This window comes from Semicossyphus pulcher, unplaced genomic scaffold, assembly GCF_022749685.1.
Source record: "Semicossyphus pulcher isolate SPU_LCO1_2020_fin unplaced genomic scaffold, fSemPul1.0.p SCAF_7, whole genome shotgun sequence".
Classification (NCBI taxonomy): Eukaryota; Metazoa; Chordata; class Actinopteri; order Labriformes; family Labridae; genus Semicossyphus; species Semicossyphus pulcher.
In genome coordinates this window covers 3,729,759-3,745,776 of record NW_027211748.1, presented here as the reverse complement: position 1 = coordinate 3,745,776, position 16,018 = coordinate 3,729,759, and the positions used below count along the sequence as shown (strand labels likewise).

Genomic DNA, 16,018 nt, shown 5'->3' with positions numbered 1-16,018 from the left:
TTAGTATAAGGACGAGGAGGAGGATGATGAAGATGAGGATGATGCTGGTGACGGCAGCATGAGGGGACAGGAGGAATATACGGAGGAGAGCAGGAATGAAGAAGACGAGGGAGAGGACGAGGAGCCGTCAGGAGCGCCAGACACTGAGGAGAATGTTTGTGGAGCCTCTTCAGACTCCCAGCGACCCTCTCCACCGTCACACAGCAGTGAGTCCCACTGACGTCTGATTGGTTTCTGCTGGGCATCATATTGAAATGAGCTAATGTGTCTCACTTCTCTCTTCCAGGTGAAGGCAGCAATAATGCAACATTAGAGTCTGACCCCCAAAGAGATACTTTACACCTTCCCCCAGCCTCATCCTCCTCTGTACTCTCCCCCTCCTCTCTCACACCCCGCCTACACCAGCCACGTAGGCCCCCACACCCTCTCCCACCACGGCTCTACATCCAACCCCCAGCTCCAGAGCTGGGACCCCCACACACACAGGTACACACACACAGCATGATGTAACCAAACTGGACTATAAACCAAATGAAACATTAGTCAAGAAGTTTGATGGATTGGATTTCCTGGCTGTTAAAATGGTGTTTATATCGTGTTGGAGATCACTGCCTTAAAATGCCCTCGTCTGACAGTGGTGACATTTGTTTGTTAATCAGAGACAGTCCTCTCAGCTGCGCAGACCATCAGTAGGACGCCAACTAACCCCAGGAATAGGCAGTATGGTAAGAGACAGAGTGTGTGTGTGAGTGTTGTTGACAAGTTGAAATACCTTCACCTCATATGTTAATAGTGTTAAACATATGCTTTAATATCTGCTGGTCTAATGGGTATTACTGTGTGTACAAAGCACGTCGAGTTTCTGTAGTGAGATCATGTGTTTGTTTGTTGCAGCAACATTTTTTTGATGATGACGACAGAATGGTTCCCAGCACTCCCACTCTGGTTGTACCACACCGTACTGATGGCTTTGCAGAGGCTATACAGTAAGATCTACACACACACACATACACACACACACACACACACATTATTAAATTCTTAGAATCAAGCACGACCAAAAAAATCCAATTTACTCAGAACAGCATTGATTAAACGGAAATTTTTCAAGCCACAAATAACATATCATGAGTCTTTATCCAGATTGTACACCTTCATAAATCTTCTCCACATCGCCTGGAATAAAGAAATAGTCTGTTTTAATGAAATATAGTGATAAGATTATAAAGCTTCAGTGAATATGAGCACTGGAGCTACCTCAGACTACCGGCAGTTTGTGGCAGGTCCCCTGGCAGCTACCGGATGTGACACAGCAAGATACCACTACCACAATTGAGCTTGCCCTCTCTCGCTGTGACAGCTATGTACTTAGTGATACATAATGATAGTTCAGGACTGATAAAAAGGATCAAGGCAGACTCCCACAATGTACGTGAAAAAGAAAGCCTATTTGGAAAAGTACAGAAAAATCTCTTCTCCTCAGTTCTCCTCAGGTAGCAGGTCTGTCCACCCGGTTCAGGTTTGGACCTCCAGAAGACCTCCTGCCTCAGACATCAGGCTCACACTCAGACCTGGGACAACTGGCCTCCCAAGGAGGTATTAAATGCATGAACACACACATGCACAGCAACACCTGATCTTTCTGTAATTGTTCATTTTTTACATGAATTCTGTCTGCTGTGTGAGTAGGTCTGGGCATGTATGAGTCTCCTCTGTTCCTGGCTGCTCATGATGAAGACGGAGGAGGAAGGAGTGTCCCCACAACACCTTTACAAGTGGCTGCACCAGGTAAGACACACACTGTGTACATCATGATGTTCAGTTTGCATCAGTTTTTACTATAAATGCTCCATCATTTTCCATTCATCTCTGTCTCTGTCAGTGACAGTATTCTCAGAGTCTCTGCCCTCAGACAGTGGTGACAACATGGCATCCCAGTCGGTTCCCATGGTAACTGCCTCCACCGGGATAGCTTCTGCTGCAGATGATGGAGATGAGGTCTTCATGGAGCAGGAAAGAGAAAGGTAAGCACTGAACACAGTGAACGCTCAGCCTCACTCAGATTAAGGGACACCTTAGGTCTGACACCCACTGAGCTCAAGCTGCAGGAGGTAGATCAACCTGTGGTTTTGATATGAGAGAAGCAGACGTGTGAAAGAGGTTATATTATACAGATGGACACAGTAATTTGAAAGTAAATGACTGATGCACCATTTTTCTTGTGTTGTGTATTTGTATTAAAAAAACAGTCTTATCTAACTGTTGTCTTTCTCAGTCCTGGTATTGAATCCTCCCTGGAGAGCCAAACAGACATGGAGTCAACAGGACAGCAAAGTGATGATGCATCATTACCATCTACCAGCCAAGATCCTGGTAATTTATTGTGTTCACTGACTTTCCATTTTCCTGTCAAGTCAATTTTATTTATTGTGCCAAATCATGAAAGAAGTAACTCCACCCTTTACACGTAGAGCAAAGGGGTGTACAAGGAAGCTAGTTTGACATACCTTGGCTATCTTTTTTTTAAGCTGGCTTGACAACACAACAGCCAAGAAAACGTTCTTCTTCACGCTCTCTGTGCATAAATGGGGCATTTTACATGCCATTTGACACTTCCTTTCAGAGTAAAGAGTAAGCAGAGGATGTCTACTTCAGTCAGCTGTCATAATAAACAGCAGTGTAGTACAGTATTTAAAGCCACTGAGAGAAACTTTGGGTTTGTGTTGATTTTTGCGACCCCTTTGTTCATTTTGTCCTGTACATGCTTAAAGGGCCGGTTCGCCAATTTTCAACCTCAGTCCTATTATTCTATTATGGGGAGCTAATGCCATTATGGTAGGGAAAAAATGCAATTTGGCTCTGTGCCTTTGGAGGACGCTATCCCCTTCTCCAATGGGCCCTGGAAAACCTCCGCCAGACTAAACGCATCATCTGGTGGAGGCCAGGGAGCTTGCTAAACTACACTTCCTCAATCTTGGACATCCGCCTCCATTGATCGCCTGCAGCAATCAATGTCCTTTTGTTTTATTTGTAGATATATTTGGTAGAACTCTATGGGTGGATTTCACTAAAGGATGGCACAGCTGTTGTGTCCACTAAACCTGTGCAAATGACATAAAAGACTCCACCTCATTCTCGAAGCACACACAGAGGGTTGAATGCACCCCAAAGTGCACTGCAGAGCAAACAGCGTCTCTGCTCCGGTGCAGTTTGGAACACGAGCTCATTGAAGTAGTAGCATCTGTGTTGTCAAGTATGGCGAAGAGATCTGAACACAAATGTGACCGATCGAGTCATACACTGAAACAGTAACATCCTGTCTTATCTCTGGAATTAGTAGACATCAGCAGTGTTCCTCAGCGGCGCCTTTTGACCAGTCAACCTCTGATCAGCAGCATGTCAGGCAGAGGAACCAGAGGAGGAAGGGGGGAGGCCAGAATGTTACTCAGTCGAAGAGGCAAGTAACTGAAACAATCCTGAAGGACTGTACTTGTGTCAATTGTGTCAGTAAAGATGCAAAATAAATTCCAGTCACTCAGAGTAATGATGAAGCTGTTTATTGTGCAGTAAGCAAAGAGCAGCAAACACAAGAGCACAGAAATGATGGGCATCAACAGTGAGATCTGATATGAAATGCATGATCTCAGTTATTCACTGTGAATTGCTTTTTCCTCACATCTGTTTTCAGGAACTTTGTCTCGAGGAGGAAGGGGAGGAGCCACTGGCAGAGGGGGTGTGGCCTAATGATGACGCCACCAGTCGCAGCTTAGGCATCCGATCCAAAAAGATAACAAAAAGACTGCTTATTTCCTGAATATTTTTTTGGTCTGTTTTGAGACTTTCAAAATATCAATAAAACTTGTGTTCAGTTAAAATTAATAACCCCACTATTGGAGACATGACAGCCCTGTATGCAATCATGTCTTTAAGATGTGTAAGGTCACATAATTAAACCCATTGATCAGTCGTGGTTGTAGTTGCTTTTTTACTTTTTATTTTAAATGTATCTATGAGAGCAGTCCTGGTTTTGTAATGTTGTTAGTATCTTAATTTCACTGTGTCTTTGGACTAGTGATACACTCGTTTTAATAATAAAGTTGCATAATTGGTAGCAGCAATGTCGTGTTTTTTGTTTAATGATAACTTTGGGAGGCCAATAGATGAGAACAGCCAAACATCACTTCAATATTAAAACCACACGTCACGTGCTGTTAAAGTGGCGGTGGTAAATTAGAACACACTAGTAACACTGCAATAGCACCACTGTGCTATTAGCAGCGTATATGCATTGTGCTAGTAGCATTTTCTACCCACAACTCAGTGCTGAAAGTGTGGACTCAGAAACTCTTACTTTGTGCTATCAGATTGGCAAAGACCTCCAAATTTCAATTTACTGCCATTCAACTTTGAGGGACTACTTTACCCAAACCAGGAGTGGGGGTGTGACACAAGGAGGAAGTACCTGTATGTGCTGCTTTCACCTATCAGAGGAACAACCAGTTATGACTCATCACAATTAAGATGGCCACCACAGGGCTTTTAAAAACCAGAATGTAAGACTTTCACTACATCTAACTTCCACAGGTTGACGTAATGAAAGTAATGAAAGATGTAGAAGGGGGACATAGTGCTGTAACAAAACGTTTCAGCACGCAATGATTATCTTGAGACAGATGCTTTGCATTCTTGGGTTTTGGCTCTTTAGATGCAACAGATTCCTTTTAATGCCACTTTTTATTGATAAAGCAGTTGAGTGATGGATTGATTTTTCTCTTATATTATTGAAAATTGATTATGTTTGAGTTTTAGACTGGGTTGGACATAGATAACACTTCAGTCTATAAAATGAGTTTTCATAAAAATCTCCAGGGCCTAAGTAATTGCAAATACGTAGTTTATAGAGTAATAGATTCTGAAAGTTATGATTTTAAAATTCTTCCCAGTGGTTAACCTTTTGAAAAGGGTTTTTGCTGTAGAACCTTCCTCTTAGATTTAAAGCTTTATAGCAGGGTGAAGGGTAGGGCAGTTGGAATGTGTGATACTTAAATATGAATGTGTTGGATATTATAGTAAATTGCGACTTAAATTCAGCAGTAATATTTACGGTGTTTGGTATGCAGAACATGTTCCCTGTCTTCTCTTTGGGATGTTCCTAGGGGCAGCCCAGCCAAACTCTGATGGAGTTGGCTGGGTGGGGAGGATTAACAATCTGAGCGGCCATGTTGGCGGAGTTCGTTGCCACAGCAGCAGGGCTGAAAATGGGTAGAGGTGCGAAGGCCGCAGATGGGTCAGGTTCTGCCAGCTCTGGCAGGTTACCTGAAATCTTGATGTTAAAGAAGAGAGCTGCAGAGAGGACAGAGAACACAGCTTCAACTTGGACACTCACCACCAGACTACTATTATTATTATTACACTACAAGCAAAATTAAAAAAGCATTCTGTAGTGGAAAAGCCTCAAACATGATGAAACTCTAAACTCTAATTGGTTAGCAGGACAGATGGAAAATAACAAATGTCACTAATTTTCTTTCAGTTAATGGCTCTTAACGTTTAGCCCTCAGCCTCTGATATCAGAGCTTTCTAATAAGATTAAAGTGAGTGTTTCTTACATCCAGAGAAGACGTAGTGTTGGTATGGCTCGCTTCTCTGAGGGCTGGTCATCGACAGAGCAGACGTGACTGGGATGGGGAATCCCTTCAGAGATGATCTGAGGTTGATTTCTCCGCTAAGAGGAGCTTCTGGGTGTTGGGAATACAAACAGCAGTTATTGAATTACATTCTGTGCTTTAAAGCCCGGTTTATTATACCTGATTGATCTGATGTTTCATGTCATGATTTCAGTACTTGTTGCAAAGTAGCTGCTGGTAAGAAACATTGATTTGAAAAATGATGATAATACTCATGTGATTGTTAAGTGGTGAGGAGCAAGCTGCTTAGGTGGGTTAGTGTGTGGTTGTCTGGGGGAAAAGCTTTGTTAGGCTACTCACCAGCCTGGCCAGCAAAACGACCAAGTCTCTGGTTGCAGGAGGGAGTGTTGCTTAGTGGGAAGGTGAACCTCTGCATGACGTCTCCTTGAGGACAAACAGTTTCATTGGACATGTCAGTAAAATCAAATAGCATACAGTTTCATAAAGTGTGACAGGGCGCTGACCTACACCACAAACAGCTCTGTTTTGTTAGACAGCATGTGACAAAATAATCTCAACTCAAAGGTCCACCATCTTACTTTTTTTCAGTCTAGCATCTCATGGTCTTCATAAGTGTAACAGCCTTTAACCCAATTGACATCTGATACCAGAGATTGGACAATAAAACCCTGAGCTGTTGTGAAAAGGCAGTACTAAAACAGGAAGATTCTGTCTCTGTCTTTGTCGTTTATTTGTCTCTTTCTGTTTTCATTACCTTCCTTAAAGAAGTATACAGTCTCGGCTCTGCTCCTGGTGGCAGGTACTGCAAGTGCTGCACTGATGCTTCCTGTCAGACCTGGAAACTCAGAGGCCAGAAGTTTGGGATAGCCTGGCTCCATTACCATGTTCGCATCTAGACGCCAGTATTGGTCTCCCTGGAGCAATGGGGAGGAGAGATGGTGATAATAAGGATAACTAGTAGTAACAATATAACAACATGGTAACAAACAATACAGGAAGAAAATGCACAGCACTGCACAATAGCATGTCTAAAACACAAGCCTATTATTCTAAGCAAAAAGTAGGCCGTGATTAAAAAACAGTTACAGTGCCAGGAACAACTGGAGATGTTGTTCCTCTCTGTTTGGCCATATCTTACAATTTATCCCATCGCAGCCACTCATTATCCTGGAAATCAATGTCTCTGCATGCTTTGATAGTTAGATGGTCTGGTCTTCATGGGATGACTGACACAATGAAAGCATTCCAAGATATTATGGATAGTAAAACTATTCAACCGAGTGAAAGAAGTGATATATTTTGTCAAAAAGACCTTTGGCAGATTACATGGCAGAACCACGTGACATCAGTCACATCTGCTCAGTGAAGATGCAGTCGGATTCTCTGAGCTACGTACTCGTCTTTTCCTCACACCTTTCCTTGACCTCGTTTGACGTTTTCCGTCGAGGTCAAGGAAAAGTGGTTCGGAGAAGACATGTGGGGTCATTTTTTTGACTTTTCGACTGCAACCCAAAACTTCCTTCAATTGTTTGCAGTCCAGTTAGCAACTCAAGAAGCAACCGTGTGTTCAGATCAAAAGTGAAGCGAATTTCGGCCCCCAGATATGTCAGCAAAATAAACGTCATCATTTCATGGTTCATTAAATCCCCCAGAGGAGCACCCGTTCCATAGACGTTGGAAGTAGGGGTGCGGACAGCCCCCCATCTACATCCCTTCTTTTTCCGAGAGTCCCAGCAAATATTTGTGGAACAATAAATTGTCCCGGTTTTCACCACAATTAAATAATAATAATATACTTGTTTTCAGCGCTTACATAGGCATTTTTCATGTGCTGTCGCACTCATTATTACCTCATCAAAAAACACGCGTCTGACTACAAGTATTTGTCTGAATGTGTGTCAATCAATCAGTGTGCCGTTGTCAGAGCCATTGCTATGAGGCTTGATGCGTGCACAAACCTTTGACGCGACCTGGTAAGCTAGTAAGTGGGGGCAAATAAGGCTAGCGGTTCAGAAGGGTCCAAAAAGCGGATTTTTGATTTGTTTCCCAAACCTCCCTCTGAGTCAACTTTTATTATTATGGAAGAGAAACTGTATGTGTGCAGAACAGTATTCTACATTTTTATGTAGAATCTGAATGTTTTGAATAATTTCCCATTTTGTTTTGTCGACTTCAACTGTCACTCAACAACTGAATCAAACCCCCGAGAAAAAGCACAATGTGTGTCTGTAGTTCTGATAATGTTCCTAGCCGCAGTGTAGTCATAGCGGTACAAGATAACATGCTAAGTCACAATAGTAGCAGAAGCAACACCGTGGTTGTAGCTGTGGTGACAGCAGCAGTAATAATGGGTTGTACTAATATTCGTACCTTGATGATGTAGGTATTTCCCTCGCAGTTACAGCGCGTGAAGACGGTATCGATGGGAGACGGGACTCCCAGACTGTCCACGATACTCTGTGGAGGACCAACTGAGCGAGTGACCGGGTTCACCGCCCAGAACAGCTTACCTGAAAAAAACATAGAAGAGCTAACATAGAACACTCGGAGAACTCCTACAATCACAAAACATATATCTTTACATAGATCGTGCATCCACAACACATATTGGCAAATGTATCCTGACCTTTAAATATCAGTATTGTCCCATTGCTGAGTGCTGTCAGTCCACTGATGGGAGAATCACCACATAGGTCGACATCCTCAAAGGGTCCTAACCACACACACACACACACAATTTATCTTACATAGTAATAACAGTTGGGTTAAAAGCTAGAGAGTTATTTAATAAATGGATCGAAGCAACACATTGTCTCGCGTAGTTTTCTGCTCGAGCTATTTCTCCCAAACTTGTTTAGCTTTAAAAACCATTTACATGTATGTTTACACCTTTATAAATTTTTGTAATTCTGTGCATTTCGCAATTAGCAACAAAATAAGGTCATGTGTATATGTAAAGACACATGACACTGAACATTGACTCTTGTCCTACCTGTCACGGGTCCCTCAGAACCTTCCTCGGCCAAGGAGGGACCAAAGGCCTGCTCTACGTTCTGCAGGGTGCTGGGTCTGGGCCTGAAGCCTGCTAGACCACCAAAATCTGGGAACAAACATGAATCCTTAAGATTGTTGTTTAGGCAAATGCAATAAAGATACTTACTCCTTTAAAACAAAACCTGCAATTTTTTCCCCCAAAATTTTGAAACAAATAAATAAATAAAATTTAAAAAATAAAAATGATCAAAATAATTCATACTAAGTCAGGTCAACTTAAACAAATGTCCCATTTCAAATGGAATTGATAAAACCTTTGGTCAACTTACCTTGACTTGGTACAGCTGGAACTTGTCCCTCAGGTGACAGCACCAGATGGACTTTAACTTCACCACCAGCAGTTCCTGGACCAGAGGGTTTGACAGGAGCATTGCTGCCCAAAGACTGAGCACTGTAGCTGGGCCAAGATGAGCCTCGCACTGCTGGTTCTGGAGCTCCACCATGAAAGGAAGGGATGGACATTGGCAGTGGAACAACTGGGATGTTACTCCCACCAACAGGAGAAACGGGAAGAATAAGGTTTCATTTTATATATAATTGAAGAAATCAGTATTATCTTTTGAGATAAAAAAAAAATAAAGAAGTATCTCAAACCATGCTGCAGTGGATTGGCTGGTTTGGTGAGGGGGGAGGGGCCTGAGGAGCTGGCACCAAGTGAGTTGAGGAGGCTTGATGCTCCTGAACAGTGAGCCCCAGGGTGCTGTGAGCAGGGTCTGCGTGCTTCATAAAAACACATGAATTGAAATTACAAGGATATAAAAGCGTTTGTCATTAAAACAAATAGTTCACATCCTGGCTGACATTTTACAAAGAGTGGTGTTTTGTTGGTTTCTTACAATCAATGAAGAATTTACTTTAGTATTGGTTTGTCAGTGATTCAAGGCTGGATAGCTGACCTTTGTCCTCAGCTATATTGAGGTGATCAGTAGACTAAAATTAAAGTTGTTATTATAGGTTAAACTTCTATTTTACATACGGTAACTTTTTTATAACAGTACAGAGTGACGACAATATAAACTGAAATTAAAAAAATAATAGTTCAACATTCTGGGAAATGTGCTTCTTCTCTTGTTGGGAATTTGAAGAGAAATTGATACAGCTAACAGGTGTGTACAGTAACACACACGCTTACAGCCAGAGAACCTGGCTCTATCTTATGGTCAGATCTGTGGGTGAATAACTGCATGTAAAACCACAATATGTCATTTCTACACAGAGAATAAACTTACAAGATAAAACATGAGTGAGCTTTAGAGCTGCTGGTTGGTGGATCTTGTGACCATTGGACCGAGCAAGGCTAGCTGGCTCCCACTGGCTCCTGTTTATGCTAAGCTAGGCTACCAGCCATAGCTTTACATTTACCAGAATATTGTCAATGTTTTCATCTAACTGAGCAAAAAAAGCAAATAAGCAGATGTTCCCAAATGTCTTTCCAAAAGGTCTGCAGACTAGAAAGTCTATTTAGTAATCCTTTCTCTTTTTCATTAGAATATTTAAATACAATTATGTGAGCCTGAAAGCTTTTACTGAGTATTTAAGGTAAGCTAAAAGGTCTTTCTTTTTTTGTTGTGGATCAATAAAGAATCCAACAAACCTGTGTACCATTCCTCGCTGTCACTGTTGGACGTTTTCCTCCCTCTCTTTGATTTGCGTTTTCCTGAGTAAGTAGAAAAAAATGTGAAGAAAAGCAACAAATGTTCAGTTTTATGAACGCTGCGACAGATCTAAGACTGGATAGTATTTCAAGCAGCTCCAGACTCTTCGAGGACGGTGCAGATCAGCTCTGTCAGGTGCTCCAGCACATCTGCTGCTTCTGTGTGGTTCCAGTCCTGAAGACTACACACCCCAGGGGGCCCAACACCTCAGACCTGTGACCCTCACTTCTTACCTGATGAAGTCCATAGAGAGGATCAATCAGAGCAACCTCCGCCCCCTGGTGAGCCAAAATCTGGATCCATTGGGATGGATGACGCAGTCATCTGCCTGCTTCATAGATCACTGACACACCTGGAGAACACCGGCAGCACTGTGAGGGTCATGTTCTTTGACTTCTCCAGTGCCTTCAACACGATCCAGCCTTCACTGCTCAGGGGGAAGCTAGAAAGGCTACATGGGCTTTCGACTACCTCACCAACAGACCACAGGATGTGAGGCTTCAGGACTGTGTGTCTGACATGGTGGTCTGCAGCACAGAGGACAGTGCTCTCCCCCTTTCTCTTCACCCTCTACACATTAGATTAGAGTTACAACTCTGGGAGCTGTCACCTCCAGAAGTTCTCCAATGATACATCCATCGTCAGGTGTGTATCTGAGGGGAACGAACAGGAGTACAGGGAGGTCATCATGGACTCTGTTGACTGGTGTGAGCTTAGCCATCTTCAGCTCAACGCCAGCAAGACCAAGGAGATGGTGATTGACTTCTGCAGGAAGACACCCCAGACTGCACTGGTGAACATCCAGGGATTGGACATTGAGAAGGTGGAGACCTACAAATACCTGGGTGTTCACCTCAACGATAAACTGGACCTCTGGAGTGTGCACGACTCTGTTACAGACATTTTATGACACTGTGTTGGCGTCTGCAGTCTTCTATGCAGTGGTCTGCTGGGGAGGAGGGAGCACAGAGAGGGACAGGAAGAGACTGAACAGACTGGTCAGGAGGGCCAGTTCTGTCCTGGAGTGTCCTCTGAACTCCATAGAGGAGGTGGGTGAGAGGAGGATGTGAGCCAAGCTGACATCTATCATGGACAACCCCTCTCACCCCCTGCATGAGACTGTGGGGGCCTTAAGCAGCTCCTTCAGCAGCAGACTGAGACACCCACCCTGTAAGAAGGAGCGCTACCACGGGTCCTTCATCCCACCTGCAGTCAGACTTTATAACATTGGCAACACAGTCTGACTCTTGTTTTACCCTGTCCTTTACTTTGAGCTGTTGTAACAAGTGAATTCCCCCCCAATGGGGGATCAATAAAGTCCATCTTATCTTATCTTAAACAAAAATTATCTTACTTAGCTCATTAAAATACCCATAAAGGTTACATTTGGTTTGGTCATATTCAGAGAAAAGTAACAACAAACTTCAGCGTACGAGCTAGATTGGCAGTAAAAGGAAAGCTCTGCTGGGGAGTCAGGTGTTGTTGATGGCTGCTAACCTGATGCTGCAGCCCTCAGAGCCTGGGATGTCCCGGGGTGTGGATGTGACACACTGGCAGCTGTGGACAGGGAGATAAGCACGACTTTTACTTCCAGTTTGACCTTTAAAACCGTGTCAACTTTTCCAAACAGATTAACCTGTACAGTCACTACATACTCTTCCTAAAGTGTTATAAAATGTCTCCACTACAGTTTGTCAGTATGAGCGACGCCCTTCAAAGTGTAGCCGCTTAAATCAATTATAAAATAAAATGATTCATTACTGTAGCCTTGAGACATAGGCGAGCTCGAAGGCCTCAACCATTTACTTTTTCCATTTCCCTGTTCTAACATGATAACGTCACAGGGATAGTTTTTCTGTTACTGCAGGCGTGTCAGTGGGGCACCATATGAACGATTTTCTTTGTCGCTGTAACTGCTTACCACAGGATTGCTGGTAGTCATGACAACAGGTGTTGTACAGGCTGCACTGTGGATCACACTCACACAGCTGACCGCGCCTGAATGCCTCACCACAGCGACCCTTACAAGACGGACCTAAAAACAACATCACATCGTCATCATAGCAGAGCACGTGTTGCTTTCAGCTCGTCAAAAATGTTTAAAATGTAAAGCTGCGTTAGTTAATTTGGCCACTAGGAGGTAACTCCCAACAAGCAGTCATACCGTTATTAGCATAATGGCTATTGTGTGAGCAAAGACCATATAACGCATTTTGCAGAAAGGAGGCATTAACAGTCACGTTATTGTTAATCCAAAGGGTGAACCTGGCTCTTAAGCTCTAATATGCTCCACTATGTTCAATAGCTAATTGCTTAGGATGTCCCAGTTGGTGCAAGGCAAGTTGTGTGAGTTTACACAAAGAAGCTGACTACTGCTGCTAAAAACCAAACAAACAAAAATGTGTCATAAAAGCATGAGGCCCAAATGTTCCACAGAAACTAACCAATTGTTTTTATGATAAACGTTTTGACATGAGGAAGTCGGGATTACACGATTACAGCATCTACACGCAAATACACTGTTCTCTATCTTCCTATAAATGTCTTTTACCAGTGGTGCAAGTAGCATGAAAGTCTTGGCAGCACTCGTTATGCTGGAGGCAGCTGAAGTCACAGGTACACTGCTGGCCTCTGGTGAAGCTCTCACCGCAGCGACCCACACAGCTGCCTGAAAAGAAGAGTACATTATCAAACATAATGGGTCCCATTTAAACAATGGTGGAGGTGGATCTGTATGCTGCTGCTGCTGTCTCACATGGTGGTGGTGTTTGGGCCTGACCAACACCCTTTTTTCTAGTTAAATGCTGCATAATCTGGGCATTAAATGAAGCACAGGGCACAAATGGGTTGTATCAATCATCATCTCTGATGATTATTCATAAAGTTGTTGTAGCATTCCCTCATAAAGCCATATTCAATTCAATTCAAACCTTTATTTAAGCTGCAAAAATCATTGAAGTTTCTCTCATTTGCAACGTCGAGATACAGAAAACAACACAATTAAAACAACCAACAACACAATAATTAATAAAAACACTCGCAAGCTGAGGTGAAGTGGTTTGAGATCAACGCTTTCATTTGTCTGAGAGAAATCAGAGTGTCAGTCCTGAGAGTGTAAGATATTCCACATGTTTGGAGCACAAAAACTAAAGGTGGATTTCCCAAGTTCAGAGTAAACACGAGGGACTTGAAGCATGAGACAGTCAGCAGAGCAAGTTTTGTAGGTTCCAGTTCCTGGTGCTTTGAAACTTATGTGCTGGGTTTGAGCCTTGCCTTTTCTCAATGAACCTCCCCCTTCTATGTTTCTCATGTGCACACAGAGCAAAGACTGGTCACATGTGAAATATCACAGTGCACAAGTTGAAGTTAAACTCCTAGGCCATCGTCCTTTTCCAATTCCATGTGACTGCATTTCAGCTATGTACTTACACTTAGGAGCGTAGCTAAGTTTTAAACAAGCAGAAAAGAGGAAGGTTCTGAACCTGCAAACAATGCACCCTCTAAAATCTATATATAAATCTGTGCCATTACATTTGAACAAAGCTTTTGTTGGTCAATCGCAAAATGGCTTTCTGCTGCCTTTAGTAAGCACTGGCTACCACTCGGCTCAGCCACACCTGATTTTAAAACCAGCAGCAGCAGCATACAGATGCATTATTCTGCGTTTGAAGATGTGTGCATTATGAGCAATAAGAGTGCTAAGTGCAAAGTGACACATGACTGGCTACTATGGGTACATTACAGGACAATATATGTTAACACAACTGTATGTACACACTTTATACTATAACACTAGACCATAATGCATCTGTTTCTTGGGGATATTATTCTAGATTGTAGAGTTAAAAGAAGATCGTTAGTCATTGGTACACACATCATTAGATGTTTTAGAGGTATAAACCCATTGAGTCATCTGAAAGGCATTAAAGGGTAAATAAAAAAACACAACATAGGTGTATTTCACACAAAGTGCCAAAAGGTTAAAATATGTGTCGGTCCATACCTTGTCCATCAGCAGCAGTGTAGGTCATTCCAAGGCCAAGCAACAGAAGCCACAGAGACATTTTCATCATCATCATCAGAGACGTTGCCTGCGTAGAGTCAACAGCTACGATTATTCCTGAGAGAATCAGTGGTTAGTCTCTCAGTGAGTTCCCTCTCCTGGTGTTCTTTCAATCAGTCTGTTGCTCTTATATATGAGACAAAGGCACTGAGACAGGACACTGAGCATCACACATACAGACACACTCATACCACACCCACAGACTAATTGAAACTGCCAGGACGTATTTAAACTTCCTACTGCCAGTAAACGCACTCCTACACAATGAGCCTTTCATGAGACCAGGGATACAAAGTAACTGATTACAAATAGCTCCAGTTACTTCATCAACATTTAGTTTGTATATGTGGGTTGTTTTGATATGTTTAGATTACCAAGCCTGGCTTTCTCTAATTTTTCAAAGTGTATAAATGTATAATATGTATAATATGTTAAAAGTTTTGATTGTTCTATGTAGACACTTTACAATCATCAACTGCAAGATGAACAAACACGTCCTGTGTGTCATTAAGCATCTTAAAATAGACGCTGAATTTACATTTGGAATTACTTTTCAGTAATAACTTTGCTTCTGGTGAATTTCAACGTAATACTTAGAGAGAATTTTTGTCTCATTTTTCCTGCTGACCAATTTAAGGATCGAGGTGCTCGGGCCAGTGAAAGCTGATGTCATGTGGTTTGAAAATGTTGTGGCAGAGTTTGAATTGTTCAGCCCAGTCAAAGGGTCATAAAAAGTGTCTACATGTGGGACGACTGGAAAATAATCCAGTGGAAATTAGTTCAGGTGGATCTGGATAGACTGCTTACATTTGTCTTGATTCATCTCTTTGTACTATTAGGCCGAGCAAAGATCAAAAAATTAAAGAATAACAAGAGTCTGGCTATTTCAGAAAGACGTGTGCATACATGTTTAATTATCTAATTACTAATTGATTACATCAATCAATCAATCAAATTTGTATATATATATATATTTCCGTTGCATTAATGACATTTTTAGACCGTTTTCTCTCAGCCCAGCCGTATCAAACAGACACATTGAGCAAATAAAAATAAACAGCCTATAAAACCACAATTTAAAGCAGCAGGAATGCTTACTTAAGAGTACAAAAGTACTTCAGGCTTCAGTGTTTCTATCAGTCTCTGTTGTTGAAGTATCATTAAAGCACAATTAATATATTTCATGAATATATTTCATAAAATCAGACGGTAAAGTGGAAGCGTTTTACCGCTCTCTCTCTCTCCCTCCTCCCTCTCACCATCTGCTCACAGAGCTCCTGAATCAAGAGACCTGATTGATCAGTAGGTGGTGATGAGTTCAGGTTAATCTCCTATCTCTGACAAAACCTGCTCCGCAGCAGGTCAGGTGTTCAGCATAAGTTACCATGGTGATCTACCCCGGTAAGAAGTGAACCAGCTTCGTTGTACTGAAAACTCAGAGTTAACCCTGAAGTTAGCAACAACATATGTACTTGCTACATCATCATCAACAACAACAACAGATAATACATAGTTATGGTTACAATGCCAATTAAAGCTGCAAGCAGCGATAAAGGGCCCTCGCACCCATGTGCACATCGGGGTGTGTTGCACGTTGG

General features: G+C 42.4%; 2 protein-coding genes across 8 annotated transcripts in view; one reads left to right on the top strand and one right to left on the bottom strand.

Annotated features, from left to right (window-relative positions):
* tpra (translocated promoter region a, nuclear basket protein) overlaps positions 1-4,111 on the top strand; it is a 50,576-nt gene extending 46,465 nt beyond the window's left edge. For 3 of the 7 annotated variants that reach the window (XM_069683949.1, XM_069683946.1, XM_069683953.1), the window contains exons 46-55: positions 5-206; positions 287-486; positions 660-725; positions 895-986; positions 1,484-1,596; positions 1,690-1,788; positions 1,883-2,024; positions 2,276-2,373; positions 3,338-3,457; positions 3,689-4,111. In XM_069683949.1, coding sequence (XP_069540050.1) covers positions 5-206; positions 287-486; positions 660-725; positions 895-986; positions 1,484-1,596; positions 1,690-1,788; positions 1,883-2,024; positions 2,276-2,373; positions 3,338-3,457; positions 3,689-3,744 — 1,188 coding nt within the window. In that variant the 3' untranslated portion in view covers positions 3,745-4,111. Of the gene's footprint in view, positions 1-3; positions 207-286; positions 487-659; positions 726-894; positions 987-1,483; positions 1,597-1,689; positions 1,789-1,882; positions 2,025-2,275; positions 2,374-3,337; positions 3,458-3,688 lie in introns of all 7 variants that reach the window. The other 4 variants (XM_069683948.1, XM_069683952.1, XM_069683950.1 and 1 more) reach the window with 4 other exon arrangements.
* A 1,041-nt stretch (positions 4,112-5,152) lies between these two features.
* prg4a (proteoglycan 4a) lies at positions 5,153-14,388 on the bottom strand. The gene is made up of 14 exons (XM_069684142.1): positions 14,361-14,388; positions 12,909-13,025; positions 12,279-12,392; positions 11,855-11,914; positions 10,968-11,010; positions 9,297-9,422; positions 8,972-9,189; positions 8,641-8,748; positions 8,275-8,361; positions 8,019-8,158; positions 6,403-6,562; positions 5,988-6,071; positions 5,610-5,738; positions 5,153-5,343 (listed from the first exon to the last, which is right to left on the bottom strand). Exons 1-14 carry the CDS (start codon positions 14,386-14,388, stop codon positions 5,153-5,155), a joined length of 1,605 nt encoding a protein of 534 aa, XP_069540243.1.
* Between the last annotated feature and the right edge of the window lie 1,630 nt (positions 14,389-16,018).